General features: G+C 46.6%; 1 gene segment (V, D, J or C); it reads left to right on the top strand.

Annotated features, from left to right (window-relative positions):
• The first annotated feature begins 17168 nt into the window (after nucleotides 1-17168).
• On the top strand, nucleotides 17169-17709 carry LOC125149365 (probable non-functional immunoglobulin lambda variable 5-48). The segment is given in 2 exon segments: nucleotides 17169-17244; nucleotides 17366-17709. Coding segments are annotated over 2 exon segments (390 nt in total).
• The last annotated feature ends 2268 nt before the right edge of the window (nucleotides 17710-19977 follow it).

Below are 19977 nucleotides of genomic sequence, written 5' to 3'. Positions count from 1 at the left end.
CCTTGCTTCCACCCTCTTGTGTCCAGACCCTTGCTTCACCCTGTCTGTGTCTCTGCATTTTCCAGGGTCCTGGGCCCAGTCTGTACTGACTCAGCCATCCTCGGTGTCAGGCTCCTTGGGCCAGAGGGTCACCATCTCCTGCACTGGAAGCAGTTCCAACATCGGTAGCAATTATGTGAGCTGGTACCAACAACTCCCAGGCAAAACCCCCAAAACCATAATCTATTGGGACAATAGCAGACCCTCAGGGGTCCCTGAACGATTCTCTGGCTCCAAGTCTGGCAGCACAGGCACCCTGACCATCACTGGGCTCCAGGTTGAGGAAGAGGCTGATTATTACTGCTCAGCATGGGATGGTGGTCTGAGAGCTCACACAGAGCTCCAGGCCCATGGGGAAGTGAGACAAAAACCTGCTGTCCCCACAGTGATGCGCTTTCCTTGTGCAGCCCCCACCTTCTGCCAACACAGCTGCCTCCCTAAAACGGAGGTCTGAAACCCAAACCAGTGAACTTTCTCTTGAGTATGTGTCCTTGTCCTCTCAATTCAGACACCAAACCCTGTCCCTGTAGGAGCACATTTTCTGTTTTATGCAAACTGAGCAGAAATTCCTGGATGCTGGGGCCGGTTGCCCTGGGGACAGAGTCCTTGAGGATTGTGCCTGCCTGCTGGGGCTGCCATAACATAATACCACCCACTGGGTGAGCAAATCAAAAGATATTTATTTTCTCACAGTTTTGGAGGCTAAATGTCCAAGTTCAAGGTGGTGGCAGGTGTGATGTCCCCTGAGGTCTCTCTCCTTGTCTTGCAAGTGGTTACTTTCATCCCGGGTCCTCACGTGGCATTTCCACGAGTGCTCACCCATGCTGTGTACCTCTTCTATAAAGTCTATGAAGTCACAGTGTGGGTTTCATATAGGAATCTCCAGGGATACAGTTCAGTCCATATCAAAGCACCAGGACAGAACCAGCGACACAGAGCGTAGCTGTGCCTGACTGAGGATAGTCAACCGTCCACATGCTCTACATGCGTGGCATTGAGAGAACCCTCACTACATGACCTATGTGGGCTTGGGGCTCAGATCACAGTACAGAAATGACAGGGATGGTCCCCATGCTCACAGAGCTGACACCGTCTTGGGCAAGAAAGAGGACACATAAGCCAAATGTACTGTGTCTCAAACTGACTTCCCACATGGGGAAAATGTGTCTGCAGTCCCGGGTAATGTCCACACAGCATAACATCTGGATGACAGAGACTGGCCCTTATGGACCCACTGGTAAGAAACCCCACTTTCAGGATGACTGCATCAAACCACCCCAACCTCTGCCCTGACACCATCATGGCAACAGGGAAAGGGACACCTATTGCTTTGGGTAACACAGTGACTGGCTGGTGGGACCTGGACTCACTGACTAGCCGTGTAGTTGGGAGATTTGGGGTCCAGGTAGAAGAAAATGATGGAAGCTTCGCCAAAGAAGTCCCAGCCACCTGAATCATCTTCCTTCCATCCTCCGTGTTGTTCAGGTCATAGCACGGACTATGGACAATCTGCACAGGGGACCCAGGCCAGGGTCTTTATGTCTCATAAAACTCCAGCTCAGCCCCCAGACCATTCTGATGCCCTTGCATCAGATCCACCCAGCCCAACACACCCTCAGAGGCACAAGGTTCTGGCCTGAAATGCAAACAGTCCCATGAAGAGTAGAAAGCAGAAAACATATTCCTACTCTGATGGCCTCTTATTCCCAGAGGTTGTTAGAAGGTACAAAGTTTTCCAGAAACCTTAATGGTGACTGTTTCCAGACCGCCATGCACCTGAGACCTTTTCTTTTGCTTTCACTCTGTCGGGTGAAGAACAGACTCAGGGGCCAGTACAGAAACCACTCCTTTTTTTCCACACACTCTATATGGGACTACTGCTCTCAGGCTCCCTCAGTCACCTCTGTGTCATTGCTGAGTGTCCCCACTTCCCAGGGTCCTGGTCACAGGGAGTCAGATCACTGTTTGCCTGATTCCAATGCCACTGTGACTCTGCCTCTGAAAGACACAAAGCTTACTATTAAGAGTCAGAAGGGGCGCCTGGGTGGCTCAGTTGGTTAAGCGTCCAACTCTTGGTTTTGGCTCAGGTCATGATCTCATGGTTCATGAGTTCAAGCCCCATGTCAAGCTCTGTGCTGACAGCATGGAGCCTGCCAGGGATTCTGTCTCTCTCTCTCTCTCTACCCCTCCCCTGCTCTCTTTCTCTCTCTCAAAAATAAATAAATAAACATTAAGAGAAGTTAAAAAAAAAAGGAGTCAGAAATGAACTCTCCTGTTTTTCCCACACTTGGAACACTCTTTGCCAGTGTCCCTCCTGAATGTTCTTTCTCTATTCATTAATGTCATGTTATATCTCCAGGTCTAGGGTCATTTCTTTTCCCAAATTCCACTCTTCCCTTTTTCCTTCCTCCCCTTCCAATAATTAGTTCATGAACCTATACCGTCATCTCCTGTCTGTTGCCACAGTAATGTGGGATGCATTGCAGGAAAAACACAGGGTCATTAAAGAAGAGTTTACTTCCTAGGAATCACTCTAGGACATAAGAGAAGTCATTCATTTTTTAAAGAATTTGTTAATGTGTATTTATTTTTTTAGAGAGAGACAGAGAGAGAGGGAGAGCATGAACAAGGGAGGGGCAGACAGAGGGAGACACAGAATCTGAAGCCGGTTACAGGCTCTGAGCTGTCAACACAGAACCTGAAGTGGGGCTCAAAGTCATGAACAGTGAGTGTGACCTGAGGGAAAGTCGGACACTTAACCTATTGAGCCAGGCAGAAGCCCCAGGAAAAGTCATTCTTCCCTTAAAGATTTCAGCCTCAAATGACTTTTTTTACATGTCCAATATTATTTTATGTATTTTTTTATTTTTCTAAAATATGAAATTTATGGTCAAATTGGTTTCCATACAACATCCAGTGCCCATCCCAGCATGTTCCCTCCTCAATACCCATAACCCAACCTCTCCTCCCTCTCACTCCCATCAACCCTCAGTTTGTACTCAATTTTTAAGTCTCTTATGTTTTGGCTCCCTCCCTCTCTAACCTCTTTTTTTTTCTTCCTCTCCCGCATGGTCTTCTGTTAAGTTTCTCAGGATCCACCTAAGAATAAAAACATATGGTATCTATCCTTCTCTGCATGACTTATTTCACTTAGCATAACACTCTCCAGTTCCATCCACATTGCTACAAAAGGCCGTAATTCATTCTTTCTCATTGCCACATCATATTCCATTGCGTATATAAACCACAATTTCTTTATCCATCCATCAGTTGATGGACATTTAGGCTCTTCCCATGATTTGGCTATTGTTGAACGTGCTGCTGTAAACATTGGGGTACAAGTGCCCCTAAGCATCAGCGCTCCTGTATCCCTTGGGTAAATTCCTAGCAGTGTTATTGCAGGGTCATAGGGTCGAACTATTTTTAATTTTTTGAGGAACCCCCACACTGTTTTCCAGGGTGGCTGCACCAGTTTGCATTCCCACGAACAGTGCAAGAGGGTTCCCGTTTCTCCACATCCGCTCCAGCATCTATAGTCTCCTGATTGGTTCATTTTAGCCACTCTGAATGGTGTGAGGTGGTATCTCAGTGTGGTTTTGATTTGCATTTCCCTGATGAGGAGCGACGTTGAGCATCTTTCCATGTGCCTGTTGGCCATCTGGATGTCTTCTTTAGAGAAGTGTCTATTCATGTTTTCTGCCCATTTCTTCACTGGGTTATTTGTTTTTTGGGTGTGGAGTTTGGTGAGCTGTTTATAGATTTTGGATACTAGCCTTTTGTTCGATATGTCATTTGGAAATATCTTTTCCCATTCCATTAGTTGCTTTTTAGTTTTGTTGATTGTTTCCTTTGCTGTTTAGAAGTTTTTTATCTTGATGTGGTCCCAATAGTTCATTTTTGCCTTTAAACCCTTGCCTTGGGTATGTGTCAAGTAAGAAATTGCTGCGGCTGAGGTCAGAGAGGCTTTTTCCTGCTTTCTCCTCTAGGGTTTTGATGGTTTCCTGTCTCACAGTCAGGTCCTTTATCCATTTTGAGTTTGTTTTTGTGAATGGTGTAAGAACGTAGTTTAGTTTCCTCCTTCTGCACTTTGCTGTCCAGTTCTCCCAGCATTTGTTAAAGAGACTGTCTTTTTTCCAGTGGATATTCTTTCCTGCTTTGTCAAAGGTCAGTTGGCCATACTTTTGTGGGTCTAAATCTGGGGTTTCTATTCTATTCCATTGGTCTAAGTGTCTGTTTTTGTGCCAATACCATGCTGTCTGCATGATTACAGCTTTGTAGTAGAGCCTAAAGTCTGGTATTGTGATGCCTCCCACTTTGTCTTCTTCTTCACAATTACTTTGGCTATTCGGGGCCTTTTGTGGTTCCATACAAATTTTAGGATTGGTTGTTCTAGCTTTGAGAAGAATGCTTGTGCAATTGTGATTGGGATTGCATTCAATGTGTAGATAGCTTTGGGTAGTATTGACATTTACCAATATTTATTCTTCCAGTCCCTGAGCACGGAATGTTTTTCCATTTCTTTATATCTTCTTCAATTTCCCTCATAAGCTTTCTGTAGTTTTCAGCATACAGATCTTTTACATCTTTGGTTAAGCTTATTGCTAGGTATTTTATGCTTCTTGGTGCAATTGTGAATGGGATCAGTTTCTTTCTTTGTCTTTCTGTTGCTTCATTATTAGTGTCTAACAATGCAACTGATTTCTGTACATTGATTTTGTATCCTGCAAGTTTCCTGAATTCCTGTATCACTTCTAGCAGACTTTTGGTGGAGTCTATCGGGTTTTCCATGTATAATATCATGTCATCTGCAAAAAGTGAAAGCTTGACTTTGTCTTTGCCAGTTTTGATGCCTTTGATTTCCTTTTGTTGTCTGATTGCTGATGCTAGCACTTCCAACACTATGTTAAACAACAGCAGTGAGAGTGGACATCCCTATCACGTTCCTGATATCAGGGAGAAAACTCTCAGTTTTTCCCCATTGAGGATGATATTAGCTGTGGGATTTTCATAAATGGCTTTTATGATGTTTAAGTATGTTCCTTCTACCCCAACATCTCGAGGGTTTTTGTTAGGAAAGGATGCTTAATTTTGTCAAATGCTTTTTCTGCATCCATTGACAGGAGATATGGTTCTTATCTTTTCTTTTATTAACGTGATGTATCCCATTGATTGATTTGTAAATGTTGAACCAGCCCTGCATCCCAGGAATAAATCCCACTTGATCCTAGTGTATAATTCTTTTTATATGCTCTTGATTCGATTGGCTAGTATCTTGTTGACAATTTCTGCATCCATATTCATCAGAGATATTGGCCTGTAGTTCCCTTTTTTTGAGTCTGTCTGGTTTAGGAATCCAAGTAATGCTGGCTTCATAGAATGAGTCTGGAAGTTTTCCTTCCCTTTCTATTTTTTGGAGTAGCTTGAGAAGGATAGGTATTATCTCTGCTTTAAATGTCTGGTAGAATTCCCCTGGGAAGCCATCTCCTCCTGGACTCTTATTTGTTGGGAGATTTTTGATAAGTGATACAATTTCTGCACTGGTTATGGGTCTGTTCAATTTTCTATTTCTTCCCATTTGAGTTGTGGAAGTTTGTGGGTGCATAGGAGTTTGTCCATTTCTTCCAGGTTGTCCAGTTTTTGGCATATAATTTTTCATAGTATTCCCTGATAATTGCTTGTATTCTTGAAGGATTGGTTGTCATGATTCCATTTTCATTTATGATTATATCTATTTGGGTCATCTCCCTTTTCTTTTTGAGAAGCCTGGCTAGAGGCTTATCAATTTTGTTTATTTTTTCAAAACAAACCAACTCTTGGTTTCATTGATCTGCGCTACAATTCTTTTAGATTCTGTATGGTTTATTTCTGTTCTGATCTTTATTATTTCTCTTCTTCTGCTGGGTTTGGGGTGTCTTTGCTGTTCTGCTTCTATTTCCCTTAGGTGTGCTGTTAGATTTTTTATTTGGGATTTTTCTTGTTTCTGGAGATGGGCCTGAATTGCAATGTATTTTCCTCTCAAGACTGCCTTTGCTGCATCCCAATGCATTTGGATTGTTGTATTTTCATTTTCATTTACTTCCATATATTTTTAAATTTCTTCTCTAATTGCCTGGTTGACCCACTCATTCTTTAGTAGGGTGATCTTTAACCTCCATTCTTTTGGAGGTTTTCAAGACTTTTTCCTGTGGTGGATTTCAAGCTTCATAGCATTATGGTCTGAAAGTATGCATGGTATGATCTGAATTCTTTTATATTTATGAAGGGCCATTTTGTGACCCAGTATGTGATCTATCGTGGAGAATAATCCATGTGCACTTGAGTAGAAAGTATATTTTGTTGCTTTGGGATGCAGAGTTCTAAATATATTTGTTGAGTCCATCTGATCTAATGTGTCATTCAGTGCCCTTGTTTCTTTATTGATCCTGTGTCTAGATGATCTATCCATTGGTGTAAGGGGGGTAATAAAGTCCCCTGCAATTGCCACATTCTTTTCAAAAAGGTTGCTTGGGGCGCCTGGGTGGCTCAGTCGGTTAAGCATCCGACTTCAGCTCAGGTCATGATCTCGCGGTCCGTGAGTTCGAGCCCCGCGTCGGGTTCTGTGCTGACCACTCAGAGCCTGGAGCCTGTTTCGGATTCTGTGTCTCCCTCTCTCTCTGACCCTCCCCCATTCATGCTCTGTCTCTCTCTGTCTCAAAAATAAATAAAGTTAAAAAAATATAAGTTTGCTTATGTTTGTGATGAATTGTTTTATATATTTGAGGGCTCCCGTCTTCAGTGCATGGCCATTTATAATTGTTAGCTCTTCCTGATGGAGAGACCCTGTAATTGTTATATCATGCCTTTCTTCATCTCTTGTTACAGCCTTTAATTTAAAGTCTAGTTTGTCTGATATAAGCATGACTACTCCAGCTTTCTTTTGACTTCCAGTGGCATGATAGATAGTTCTCCATCCATTCACTTTCAATCTGAAGGTGTCCTCAGGTCTAAAATGAGTTTCTTGTAGACAGCAAATAAATGGCTCTTGTTTTTTTATCCATTCTGATACCCTATGTCTTTTGGTTGGAGCATTTAGTCCATTTACATTCAATGTCATTACAGAAAGATATGGGTTTAGAGTCATTGTGATATCTGTAGATTTCATGCTTGGAGAGATGTGTCTGGTACTTTGTGGTCCTTGCAACATTTCTCTCACAGAATCCCCCTTAGGATCTCTTGTAGGGCTGGTTTAGTGGTGATGAATTCCTTCAGCTTTTGTTTGTTTGGGAAGACCTTTGTCTCTCCTTCTCGCCTGAATGACAGACTTGCTGGATAAAGGATTCTCAGCTGTATATTTTTTCTATTCACCATATTGAAGATTTTCTGCCATTCCTTTCTGGCCTGCCAAGGTTCAGTAGCTAGATCCGTCAGTAGTCTTATCGAACTCCCTTTATATGTTAGAGTGTGTTTATCTCTAGCTGCTTTCAGAATTTTGTCTTTATCCTTGTATTTTGCCAGTTTCGCTATGATATGTTGTGCAGAAGATCGATTCAAGTTACGTCTGAAGGGAGTTCTCTGTGCCTCTTGGATTTCAGTGCCTTTTTCCTTCCCCAGATCAGGGAAGTTCTCAGCTATGTTTTGTTCAAGTTCACCTTCAGCCCCTTTCTCTCTCTCTTCCTCTTCTGGAATGCCTATTATACAGAGATTGTTGTGTTTCATTGCATCACTTAGTTCTCTAATTCTCCCCCTCACACTCCTGGATTTTTTTTTCTCTCTCTTTTTCTCAGCTTCCTCTTTTTCCATAATTTTATCTTTTAATTCACCTATTCTCTCCTGTGCCTCTTCATTCCGAGCTGTGGTCACCTGCATATTACTTTGCACCTCATTTATAGCACTTTTTAGCTCCTCGTGACTGGTTCTTAGTCCCTTGATCTCTGTAGCAATAGATTCTCTGCTGTCCTGTATACCTTTTTCAAGCCCAGTGATTAATTTTATGACTATTATTTTAAATTCATGTTTCGTCATATTGCTGAAACAGTTTTTGATCAATTTGTTAGCTGTCGCTACTTCCTTGAGTTTCTTTTGAGGAGAGTTCTTCCATTTCATCATTTTGGATAGTCCCTGGAGTTGTTGGAACAGCAGGGCTCTTCCTCTGTGCTATCTGGAGTAACATGTGTCGGTGGGCGGGGCCGCAGTCAGACCTGATGTCTGCCCCCAGCCCACTGCTGGGGCCACAGTCAGACTGATGTGTTCCTTATCTGCCCTTCTCCCAGGGACAGGACTCACTGTGGAGTGGTGTGGCCCCTGAGTGGGCTACTTGCACACTGCCAGGCTAGTGGTGCTGCTTAGATGGGATCTGGCGTATTAGCCCGGGTGCATCAAAAAGTGCACCAGGGCAGAAGGGACAGGCTCAGCTCGGTTTGCTCTTGGTGGTCCCCTGCAGGAGGGGCCCTGCAGTACCAGGAGGGAAGCAGGCAGACTCATCAAAGGGATGGATCCACAGAGGCACAGCGTTGGGTGTTTGCGTGGTGCAAGCAAGTTTGGTGACAGGAACTGGTTCCATTAGGGAGTTTGGCTGGGGATGGGAGAGGGAGATGTCGGTGGCCAGAGCCTTTGTTCCCCGGAAGCTGAACTCTGTCTGCCGGGGCTCAACAACTCTCCCTCTTGGTGTCTTCCTGCCCTCCCCACTGTCTGAGAGCAGGGCTGTTTACTTTTAACATTCCAGATGTCAAGTCCCACTGGCTGTCAGAACTCACGGAATCCGGCCCCTCCAATCTGCAAGCCAGACTGGGGGCATCTGTCTTGCGGGGTGGGCTGGCTGCCCCTCCACCACCCCAGCTCCCTCCCACTAGTACGTGTAGGGCACACTGCCTCTCCACCCTTTCTACCCTCTTCCATGGGCCTCTTGTCTATGCTTGACTCTAGAGAGTCCACTCTGCTAGCCTTCTGGCAGTTTTCTGGGTTATTGAGCAGATGTGGGGGGAATCTAAGTGATCAGCAGGACGTGGTGAGCCCAGCATCGTCCTATGTGGCCATCTTCTCTGATCGGCCTGCCTACATATATAAAATTCTAAAGATTCTACCAAAAAACTGTCAGAACTGACAAATAAATTCAGTAACGTCACAGGATACAAAATCAATGTACAGAACTGTGTTGCATTTCTATACACTGATAATGAAGCCACAGAAGAGAAATTAAGAAATCAATCTCATTGAAGATTGAACCAAGAATAATAAGATACCCAAAAATAAACTTAACCGAAGGGATGAAAGACTTTTACTATGAAAACTATAAAGGGTTGATGAAAGAAATTGAAGATGACACAAGAAATGAACAAACATCCCTGATCATGGATTGGTAAACAAATATTGTTAAATTATTTATACTACCCAAATCAATCTACAGATTTAAGGCAATTCCTATCAAAATGCCAAAAGCCTTTTTCACAGAACTAGAACCATCAGTCCTAAAATTTGTATGGAACCACAAAGGTTCCCAAATAGTGAAACAGTCTTGAAAAAGAAAGCCAAAACTGGTTGTATCACCATTCCAGATTTCCATTTATATTAGAAAACTATAGTAATCGAAACCGTATGGTAATGGCACAAAAACAGACCAAAAAAATGAAACAGAATAGATATCCCAGAAATAAGCCCAAGATTATATGACCAATCAATGTCTGACAAAGGAGGCAAGAATACACAATGGGAAAAAGACAGTCTTGTCCACAAATGGTGCTGGGAAATCTGGACAGCTACATGTAAAAGAGTGAAACCAGACCACTTTCTTCCCCCATACACAAAAATGAACTCCAAGTGGATTAAAGACCTGAATGTGAGTCCTGAAACCATAACAATTCTAGAGAGAACAGGCAGTTATCTCTCTGACATTGGCTGTAGCAACATTATTGTAGGGGTATCTCCTCAGGTAAGGGAAATCAAAGAAAAAATAAACTATTGGGACTACATCAAAATAAAAAGCTTCTGCAGAATGAAGAAAGAAATCGACAGAACTAGAAGGAAACCTATTTAATGGGATTAGTCAAGATCACTAACTTTTCCAAAGGAAGCCTACTAGCACTGGCTGACTGATGGGTGGTTCCATGATTTTTCCTCTGACCCCCTCTTAGAATGTAAAAGGACTTCCCAGTCCCACACTCACCATAACAGGGGATGAACTCGTTGCCGCTGTATTACAAGAAAAGTTCTCCCTTTTCACCTTTATTCATTTTTCCTCTTGAGCAGCTGGTGACCCTGTGAGGGCCCCTCATCATCTCTGTGGGCAACGTCTCCATTGCAGTTACTGCTGCTCAGAAAGTGATGGGGATGAGGAGAGTCTGATACTTACAAGCATGTAGACTGGAGAATGGCTCTTCCATCTACCCTGAAGCTCTGTTCAGGGTGTTTTGAGAGCCCTTAGGTACAAGAAGGATGTTCACTATCCGTGAGGGGGAGTAAAGACTCCCTTTGGATACATCTCTTCTTATTTCAAGGAAGTCACAAAATTCATGTGACATATATTTGCATCCAACAAAGGATTGCAATAAGGAGGAAATTTGGGGCATAGTCTTCTTTATACATATTCCTTTCTACTGCAAATGGAAGGTTATTTAAGGAGAGAACTATTTGGTTGTTTTTTTTTTTTTTTGATTTAAAAGATAAGGCTTCTCAATAGTAAGGAAACAATGTGAATCTAAAAACTGCAGATTATCTCAACAAAGGTGATATTCACGTGATATAAATTAGCTTGAGAAAAGCTGTTCAACATCATATGTCAGTAAGAAATTGCACAAAAAACACAGCAATGACATAGTATTACATACCCATTAAAATGGCCAAAATCAAAACTACAGATGACACCAACGTCTGGCCAGGATGTAGAGCAACGGAACTTTATTTCATTGGTGAGGGGAATTCAGGATGGTACAGCTACTTTGGAAAAGATTTTGACAATTTCTTTTAAAACTGAACATTCTCTGAATTGTTGCCATTTGCAACAAACATGGATGGAACTAGAGGTTAGTATGCTAAGCGAAATTAGTCAGAGAAAGACCAGTATAATATGACTTCACTCATATGTGAAATTTAAGATACAAAACAGATGAACACAAGGGAAGGGAAGCAAACATAATATAAAAACAGGGAGGGGTACAAAACATAAGAGGTTCTTAAATATAGAGAACAACCTGAGGGTTGGTGGAGGTGTTGTGGGAGGGGGAATAGGCTAAATGGACAAGGGGCATTAAGAAGACATTTGTGTGCATGAGTACAGCCTATTCTATATAGGGATGAACCACTGGATCCTACTCCCCAAATCATGATTATTGCTAACTAACTTGGATGTAAATAAAAAAAAAAATTTTTACACCCAAAAAACAAAAACCAAACAAACTTTGTCTTTGTCTTGCTTTAAAATCCAGGGATCATGCATCTTTGCATTTACCTAAAGGAGTTAAAAACAATGTGTACAAAAAAACCCTGCACAAGTATGTTGACAGTGGCTTTATGCATAACTGTCCACACCTGGCAGCAGCCAATCGCAATGCCTTTCAGGAGGTGACAGGCGAGTAAGCCCCAACGATAGAATATTGATCAGAGCTACAAAGATATGAGGCACCAAGACATAAAAAGACACAGAGGACATTTTGTTGCACGTTGCTAAATCAAAGCAGCCAACGTGTAATGGCTGCACGCTGTGTGACTCCAAGCATGTAACATTCTCCAAAAAGACAAATCTATTTAGACAATAAAAGCATCAGTGGTTGCAAGGGGTTGAGCATAGGGAGGGATGCACAGCTGGAGCACAGAGGTTTTTTGTGGGAGTGGAAGTGTTCTTTGTGGTTCTAAAATGGACATATATCAGTGTATAACTCTTAAACCTATTGAGTGAACAACCTCAAGAGTGAGCTTTGCTGTTGTAAATGTAGACTTTGGGTGACAATGACTTGTCAGTGTTGGTTCATGGTGTATAACAAGTGACCACACTCGGGCTAGAGTTGGATGATGGGAAAGACAAGGAGGTGAAGGGGGTTGGTGTATTTGGTAACGCTGGAATTTCCACTAAATTTTTCTGTGACAATAAATCATAAAGTCTATTGATGTTTTTAAGTATTTTGTGGGCAAGACCAAACATATGGGCATGTCTGGGTCTCGGGCAACAGGGGGCGCTGTGGCCTGTCTCTGAGCCTTGTGTGCTGTGATCCCAGCTGGGAGCCACCTGGCTCTGGTTCTCACTGTGGCTTAGCCTCTGGGTGCTCACAGGCCCTTGGGGAGCCCCAGGTCAGGCCCCACAGCTTTCGCTCCTTCCCCTCCTGGGGTGAGATTTCCAGACAAGGGTCAGGTTCAGGGTTCAGGCTGGGGCTGGCCAGCCAGGGGGAGGGGGCTGGTTTGCATGAAGGGTCTCTCCTTCCCCTTGGGCTGCTGGAGGCAATAAGAGAGACTCTGGGAGCCCAGCTGAAGGACATTGAGGACACACTGCTGAGCAGGGTTCTCCACCATGGCCTGGGCTCCTCTCTTGCTCACACTGCTGGCTCACTGCACAGGTGGTTGGAGGTTGGGATCGGGGCTGGAGATGACAGGACTGTGGAACCATGTATGGGCCCTGTCCACTGACCTCTCTCTCTCACCCCGTGTCTCTCTTCTGACTTGCAGGGCGCTGGACCCAGCTGGTGGTGACTCAGCCATCTGCAGTGTCCTAGCCTGTGAATAAGACTGTTACCACCTCCTTCACTGGAAGCAGCAGCAATGTTGGGGCTGGAGGTGTGTCCTGGTACCAGCAGCTCCCAGGCAGTGTCCCCAACGTTGTCATCTATGGTAGCAGTGCTCGGTCTGCGGGGGTCCCGTCCAGACTTTCAGGCTCCAGGTCAGGGAACGTGACCTCCATGAGCATCTCCAGCCTCCAGGTTGAGGATGAGGCTGATTATTACTGTTCAGTGTGGGACCACAGTCTCAAAGCTCACAAACTGCTCCAGTCCTGTGGGGAAGGGAGACCCAAACCTGCTGTCCCCTCAGGAATGGGACTTCCTGTGCAGCTCACACCCCTTGGCCAACACAGCTGCTTCTTTGTTCATTTCCTCCAAAAGTGGAGTCTTAGTCCAAGGCTATGGAATTTTGTCTACAAAAAGTGTCCTTGTTTTCCCAAATTGTGCCCTTAAACTCAGCCTTACTCTGCAAAACATTGTCTGATTTTCTTCCGTTGGGCGGATTTACTGCACACCTGGGGGCAGGCTGTGCTGGGAATTGAGTCCTCATTGGGTCAGAAGCGGGCAGATTCCATGTGTTCCTGATCAGGATAGATGACTGTACAGAGATCAGTCCCTCCACACCCTCTGGTGAACACCAAGTATGTGCCGGCATGACCCTTGGGCTTAGATACAGCGTGAGTGCGCTAAGGACAACCTGCGTCGTCATGTTGCTGAAAATGTCCTGGGAGAGAAAGAGGACAAAGAAGTATGAATAGCAACACATAAGATGTTTCTGGAGAGTGAACAAAGGTGAGGCCGTGAGGTGGACCTGGAACACTGGAAGGGTTGACAGGAAATCCCCGAATCTGACGTGCTGTGATGATGTCTCAGTGCTACATAGATGATCAAGGAGCCAGAGGGGAGCGTGAGGAGGGGACCAGGCAGAGGCTGTTGACTGCGTCCCCGTCAGACCCCTCCTCCTGAGGTCAGTGGTCCCGGCTCGGGTCCTGCTGGAAGAGCTGTGCTGAGAGGTGGGTCCCAGGGAGCCACCTCTCTCTGTCTTTCTGACAAGGCAGAGCTGCCTCTTTCCATCCCTTCTCCTGTGGTCCTTGTTGATGGACTCCCCCACTCCCACAAGCAGTAGACAGAAGAGGAATCCAGGTGAGGGCCCGGGGGTCTGACCCTGCTCAGTAGTCTGGGGTTGAGGGAGGAGGAGCGCCCCAGCCTTCCCAAGCCGTGGGATGTGGCCAGTCCAGGCTTCTGTCTGCCTGCTGTGCCAGCCGAGGACACATCATTCCTCAGGGGCCAGTCTCTGGTCACCCTGTCTTCCACTCATGTAAACCCATGAGGGAGGGTCAGGATCTGGGGAGGCTGCTGTAGGGAATGGAGCCGTGGGGGGGGGGTGGTGAGAAGGTTGCAGCCTAGTGATGGGCCCTGAGGTGAGAGATCTCCCCCAGTAGTGAGGAGGGGGCTGTGTAAGTGGCAGGAGTCAAGAGGGCCTTCCCTTCCCCCAGGCGCGATACTCACATTGCCTTTCACATGCTTTGTCACCTGTAACGGGGCCAGAAAGGGGTGCTGTGGGCATGTGTATGAACCACACGGGTGAGCCCAGAGCTGTGGACCCAGCACCTGACGGCCATCTGGAGCAGCTCAGTAATGAGGGTCCAGACAACCACGGGCCTCTAACTGGGGTGCCAGTTTTGTCACAGAGGACATGATGTTTTTGGGGTGTGAAGGTATGTGGGATAGAATGGAATAATCCATGTGGTTTTGGCCAGCAATCAGGGACAGAAGTCAGGGCCACCAGGGGGCCAGCCATCAGTGTGCTCGCTAGAGGATACTCACCTGATAGGACCTGGGGCTCATCACCACCCAGGCTGCCTGTGCCCTTAGGTTAGCTCCTCTCTTCTTCCTCTGGCTCATTCCACCTGTGAAACCCCAGGGCACGGGAGCTGGACAGACGTACAGCAAAGGCGTACCTGAGTGCAGCAACTCCACCCACATGGGAATTTCTGGATAGAAAGAGACCTCCAGGAGCCCAGTCTCCATAACAGAGCTTTAGAGGTCAGAGTCTGCATGTCCATCATGACCTGGGCCCCTCTCCTCCTCACCTCCCTCCCTCCCCACATAGCTGAGAGCCAGTCTCATCCAAGGTGGGTGGGAGACGTGCCAGCTCTGCTCCAAACCCTCACTCTCATTCACAGTGGACTCCTGCCCTGCTCAAACTCCTCTGGGTCCCTTTAGAGTGTCTGTGAGCCAGGCAGGGCTGACTCGGCCACCGTCAGTGATCAAGGTCCTAGAATGATGGCCAGGTTCTCTTATACTGGACACTGTAACATTGCTGGCATTGAGGCAAAAGCTTGGCTTCAGCAACACCTGAGCCATGTTCCCAAACTTCATTTCAATGGAAGAACAAACATCTAGCCCTCTGGGGTCTCCACAGAGTTTCTGGATGTAGGGCAAGCAGCCTGGCTTCCCTGAACATCCCTGGTCTTCAGGCTGAGGGGGAGGCTGTTTATTCCCGGTCAGCGTGGAATAACAGCCTTGGAGTTGCACAGTGCCTCAGGCCAGTTGGGAAGCGACACCCCAACCCTGAGCTCCCAGGCGTCACCAATCACCTGAAGACCATGTCACTGGCCCCTGAAGAGACAAGAGCTGGGTTTCCGCTGACAATCGTGTGGACCACTCAGGATTAGAAGACATAATAATGTGAGGATAAAAGGTCGGATCTGCAGAATTAGCAAGTGCATGGGAGTATCATTACGGATCTATTTGGCCTTTGTGACTATATGTACATTCACCTGCTTTCCCATAGGGGAAACACAGATTTCAGGGTTAACTAAATGGATACTTATTTTCCAGGTCTTTCTGTTCCGTTTGGAGATGCTGAATTCATGTGTTCAGCTGGTCCATCTCTCTTCCCTCCAGGAGACATGTTCACCAGGGTCACCAGCCACTACCCTCCCCTGTTTCTTGGGCCTTGGCACATGTTCTGCCCTCTGACCCAGGGCTATCCCCCTTCTGCAGGGACATCGGTTGGGTCACCCTACAGATCCCACCTTACATACCACAGCTGTGCTCAGACCTCTTTGTCCCGATTCCCGTGCACACCGCACATGCACCTGGGCAGTATCTCCGTCTGTATGTCCTTGGGGCACCCCGTGTGTCCTTCCAGGTACGACATGCAGTGTCTGACAACAGGAGACACAGTTGCAGCTCCAGGGATACAGTTGACAGAGGTGGCCTTTTGCGATAAATCATAGTCTTCACTGAGGTGCTCTGCCCTGAACACCTGCTCTCTTGGGCTGAGCCTGATGGTCAGGAATCCCAGGGAGAGTCTCTGTCCCTGTGGACAGCTCATCCCCCAACCATCTACGGGCTCCACTCAGCGCTTGGTCAGGACACTGATTTTGTGACATAGCCTCAGTGCTGCTCTCACGGAGCTCGAGCCTCATGGGGACAACAGACACAAACCCCCTGTGCTGTCAGGGGTGGGCTATCACTCCCTCAGTCACTGCAGTGGTACCTTTATCTGGCTGCACTCTGAAGGAAAGTCTTGTGTCCCAAACCAGAGCCACAGGGGCTGTGATCTCAAGAATAAAGCCGGACTTTTCTCCACCTCTCCATCACTCAGATGAGATAGCTTTGACAGAATCTTCGGGGTCCAGGTGGCCTGGGGTACTAGAAATTCATTCATCTCGTCACGGGTTGTTGAATGAATAATTGCTCTATACACAACATGCTGGACACAAATTGCGGGGACTGTAGCTGTTCCCACTGCAGAGAGTGGTCATCCCCAAATCCTTTTGCCTTAGAAGCTCTGTCTTTTGGTAATTTTATGAGTATTATGGTTCTGGGTGCCTAAGTAGAGACCCCTCAAAGGGTTTCATTGGGCATCATGTTGACCTTTCCTACCTGGAAGACTAGACCCACAATATAAATAAGTGCTTTAGAAAAAGGATATAAACCCCTCTTATACCGAGAACAGAAAAAATTCCTGCACAGCAGGACCTTTCTCTTTCCCAGGAGGGTCATTCTCAGGTTATGGAAACACAGACATCAGGGAAGCCAGCGGTGGGAAAGGAGAGGTTCACCCAGAGACCAGCAGGGGGCACTGTGACACTGTGTCTGGGGCTTTCTGCAGGACAGGGGCATCCAGCTGGGCAGTCCTCCACTGACAGAAAGCAAGGACTGGGCCCCTTGCGTCCAGTGGGGCCAGGGCAGGTGTGTCCAGGACCTGAAGGACCTGGAGGAGTTCCTGGACCTGGGCCTGTGTGTGGTCCCCGCAGCTGCTGCTTCCAGGCCCACCCAGGGGAACCCAGTGCATCAGGAAGTCCTCGTGTCCAAGGGCCACAGACCCTGTGTGTGCACATGGAGAAGAGGTGGGGGTGGGTCCCATTTGCATGAGCAGCCCCTCCTCTGTGACCTTGTGGACAGGGGATAAGACAGGCCAGGGGCAGTCCAGCCCTAGCTCTGGGCCTAAGAAGGGGGTGTGTCACCATGGCCTGGATCCCCATCCTCCTCGTGCTCCTCTGTCACTGCGCAGGTATGGACAGGATCCAGGGCACCAGGGTGAGCCCGCAGCCAGAGTCAAATCCCTGTGGCTCAGCTCCCCAATCTCATGTACCCTGTCCCTTGTCTTCCCTCTGCTGTGTCTGTGTTTGCAGGTTCCCTGTCCCAGCCAGTGGTGACTCAGCCAGCCTCCTTCTCTGCATCTCTGGGAGCCACAGCCAGACTCACCTGCACCCTGAGCAGGGACATCAATGTTGGAGGCTACTACATATACTGGTACCAACAGAATCCAGGGAGCCCTCCCCGGTATCTCCTGTACTACTACTCAGACTCAGATAAGCACCAGGGCCCTGGCATCCCCAGCCACTTCTCTGGGTCCAAAGATGCCTCGACCAATGCAGGGCTTCTGCTCATCTCTGGGCTGCAGCCTGAGGACGAGGCTGACTATTACTGTGCTATATATCAAGGCAGTGGGAGCAGCTATCGTTACTCACAGTGATTCAGATAAGCAGGAAGTGAGACAAAAACCCCTGCATCTCTTTTATTGAGAAGCTTCAGTGGAGGCTTGTGTATGGGATACCACTGTGGGAACACCTGTCTTTGAGGAGGAAGGAGTGACACAGTGTTATTGCCTGAGACAGCACAGGCATCCTAGGAGTGCACACAGGTGAGGGCATAGAGCCCAGTACACATGCCCCAGGGTCTACAATAGGTAGACCCTTTGTGATTCTACACACCCAGTTGGAGGTTTTAGTCACATTCGGTTTGCAGAAATGACTGAGTTTAGATGTCCTAGCTGAAGCCCAGAGGGTATCTGTGTCCTGCTAAAGGGTCAATCAGGGAACATAAAAAAAAGTCTACGATTTGATTGAACGACCTTCCTCCCCCTGGGACTGGGCAACATAAGGATGGTTTTCCTGGAAAGAAACCTGGTCATGGCTACGCTGCCTTCTTTCTCTTTTAGGACCTGTGGCTTCAATACGCATATGCCTAATTGTTGCCCCTTCCCCCCTCCAATTTAATCCACTTTTGAACTCTGTGTCCTCCAGAATGCAAGACTTCCATACATGAATGATGGTTCAACAAGGATTCCAGCCCGGGGCACCAGAGGATCCGCTCCTCCGAAATCCCATGGACCAGGCCACCAAGGAATTACACTCAAATCACCCGTCAGCATGATAGTATAATAACATGCTCTGGTCTATAACTGCACAGAACCCCAGACGGACAGACAAGTTTATGTATAGACAGCACACCCCCACTGTTCAACATGAGCCTCTACTGAAGATGAGACCTCTGCCCAAATGGCAAGGATTTGTCATTGTTGATCTAACAAGCAGGAACACGGAGGCCAGTTTTAGGCGACAGGCTTGAGCAATGGTCACCTGAGTATGGTAGAAGGTCCCACAGTGACGAGTGGGCTGGATGCAAACAGGCCCATTAGACAAGTCACCTCAAAATATCTATAAGCCCTAGCTGACTCCTACCCAGACACAGGTACCAAAAAAGGAAAAAAAAAAAGCCAAATATTTCACACCTCCTTACCTTCCCCTCTTGACCACAGCCCCCACCACTGCCTCCTGGGAGACCATCTCTGCTTTGCTGTCCTGCCTGCTGCTCCCTTACAGTGTATTCCCTAAACTTCTATCTCCTTTGCTCTGCTTGGGTGAATTCTTTCACCACGCATGCTGCTGGCCTACACCTGATTGGGTTGCCCAACAATCCAAAGTTTACTCCTAAATTAGTCTAAGAAAGCAAAAACCTTTGTTGCACAGGTGGTAAGGAGGCTGTAGTGAAAATGGCGTCCCCAGTCTCACGGGTAATTATGACACAAAGGTGCCACAGGCCCACTAAACTGGGACACTGGGCTGGTGCTCCTGGAATAGACTTTCCAGCACAAACTTGAAGGTTGAGGTGACAGATGTTTCCTAGGGTCTGGAAACTCTCATGACTAACTCCCCCAACAGCAGGCCCATCTGGACCAAGAGAGAGACAGAGGCATAGACAGACAGAGGGAAAATGTTCTCCAGTCTGTTTGGTTGGGCAAAAAGTTGCACCCAAAAAGGTACATTTTCCAGATTGTGAACACCAGGCAGAATATGCTCACTAGTCATAAAGCCAAGATATTAAGGTCATACAAGATGAAAGAGAAATCCACATCTGTTTATAATAACAATAATGATAATAATAATTATTATTATTAGTTTATTCTGGCTAGGCCTTGGTTTCTTGCAGCCACACTAATCCCTTGGAGGGATGTGGCATGGGGTTGGGAACTGAGGGGTGCTTTACAGTATACCTTCTTTCATGGAAGTTTTACTCAGATTGACAGATTACCTAGTATCAATCTAATTTATTCTGCGACCAATTTATACTAACACATGTGTCTTCTTGAAGTGCTGAGTGCTCTAAACGCTTTGAAGACCTAAGCTATGGGGTACTAGATGGCTCAGTTGGTTAAGCATTCCCACGTTGGCTCAGGTGATGATCTCATGGTTCATGGGTTTGACCCCATATCGGGCTCTGTAATGACAGCTGAGAGCCTGGCACCTGCTTCCAATTCTGTGTCTCCATCTCTCTCTGCCCCTCCCCTGCTCACACTCTGTCTCTCTCTCTCAAAATAAATAAATAAACACAGACAGTGTAAAGGTGGGGAATGGACAGAAGCCTGGGACAAAGGAGAGGTGACAGGGTGCTCATCCAAGAGGGTGTGAAATTTTTCTGCTCAGGAGACTAGAGCGTAGGATGTAGCCATTTTAGCCTGTAG

Source organism: Prionailurus viverrinus, chromosome D3, assembly GCF_022837055.1.
Source record: "Prionailurus viverrinus isolate Anna chromosome D3, UM_Priviv_1.0, whole genome shotgun sequence".
NCBI lineage: Eukaryota > Metazoa > Chordata > Mammalia > Carnivora > Felidae > Prionailurus > Prionailurus viverrinus.
The sequence above is the reverse complement of the archived record's forward strand: the minus strand, read 5'-3'. Positions and strand labels throughout refer to the sequence as shown.